Source organism: Anneissia japonica, unplaced genomic scaffold (assembly GCF_011630105.1).
Source record: "Anneissia japonica isolate Jap-2015-1 unplaced genomic scaffold, ASM1163010v1 scaffold145591_len1012_cov114, whole genome shotgun sequence".
NCBI classification, from domain to species: Eukaryota; Metazoa; Echinodermata; class Crinoidea; order Comatulida; family Comatulidae; genus Anneissia; species Anneissia japonica.
Window position 1 is genome coordinate 1 of NW_022722976.1, and position 1,012 is coordinate 1,012.

General features: G+C 40.1%; 1 protein-coding gene across 1 annotated transcript; it reads left to right on the forward strand.

Annotated features, from left to right (window-relative positions):
* Positions 1 to 7: 7 nt before the first annotated feature.
* LOC117112021 (salivary glue protein Sgs-3-like) lies at positions 8 to 1,006 on the forward strand (the record flags this gene model as incomplete). Its single annotated transcript, XM_033255061.1, has 4 exons — positions 8 to 162; positions 292 to 420; positions 512 to 643; positions 916 to 1,006. Coding segments are annotated over exons 1-4 (404 nt in total), but the record flags the coding sequence as incomplete, so codon positions are not given.
* Between the last annotated feature and the right edge of the window lie 6 nt (positions 1,007 to 1,012).

Genomic DNA, 1,012 nt, shown 5'->3' on the forward strand with positions numbered 1-1,012 from the left:
GCGCAGGTAGCATCGTTGCTAATGCGCAACTCGAGCAGGCAACTGGGAGTACGACATCTGATGAGAAACTGCAAACGGATCTCGTGACTGCAATTGACAATGCCGGAGGAATGTTACCTGGAAGTACATTAAGCGTTAATTCGTCGTCGGTTTCTGTTCAAGGTACTTATTACATTAATTTTGTTATTCAAAAAAAAAAAAGTTTTGTCTACAAATGTTCATCAATTCAATATTAGATAGCGTTTCGGTTATGTAAATAGTAAAGTAAAATTATTTATCTTGTTGAAACAGGGCAATCGACAACTGAGGCTGTACCAAGAACTACATTACGACCGACAACCACGTATCCAACGACAACCCGTTTGGGAACGACGACTCCTGCAACTACCCCTTTCATTGGACGTACAACTTCTTTTGCAGGTAGGCTATAGGCATGTTTGGAACATCATGTATTGCATACCGTACTGGTTATAAGTGTACAAAAGTAAAATTATTTATCTTTTCAACACAGGGCACACAACAACTGTCGCTGTACCAAGAACCACTTTACGACCGACAACCACGTATCCCACGACAACGAGTTCGAGGACTACTCATCCTCCTGCAACTACCACTTTGTTTAGACGTACGACGTCTTCTGCAAGTAGGTTATAGCCTTAGTGTCGAAAACAATTAAATTGCTAGTGTATTGGGTATATGTATGCAAAAGTAAAACGATTTATCCTTTAGAAATAGGGTAAAAAAACATCTGTGGTTGTACGATGAATAAACCAAGATTCAAAAAACAATTTGTTTGTGGACGACCCCTATTTCTGCTACTACCAGGCAGGCTATAGTCATGTGTGCAATATCATGTATTGAATACCGACTTGTTCTAAGTGAACAAAAGTAAATTGATTTATCTTTTCAACACAGGGCAAACAACAACTGTCGCTGTACCAAGAACCACTTTACGACCGACTACCACGTATCCAACGACAACTCGTTTGGGAACGAATACTCATCCGCCAAC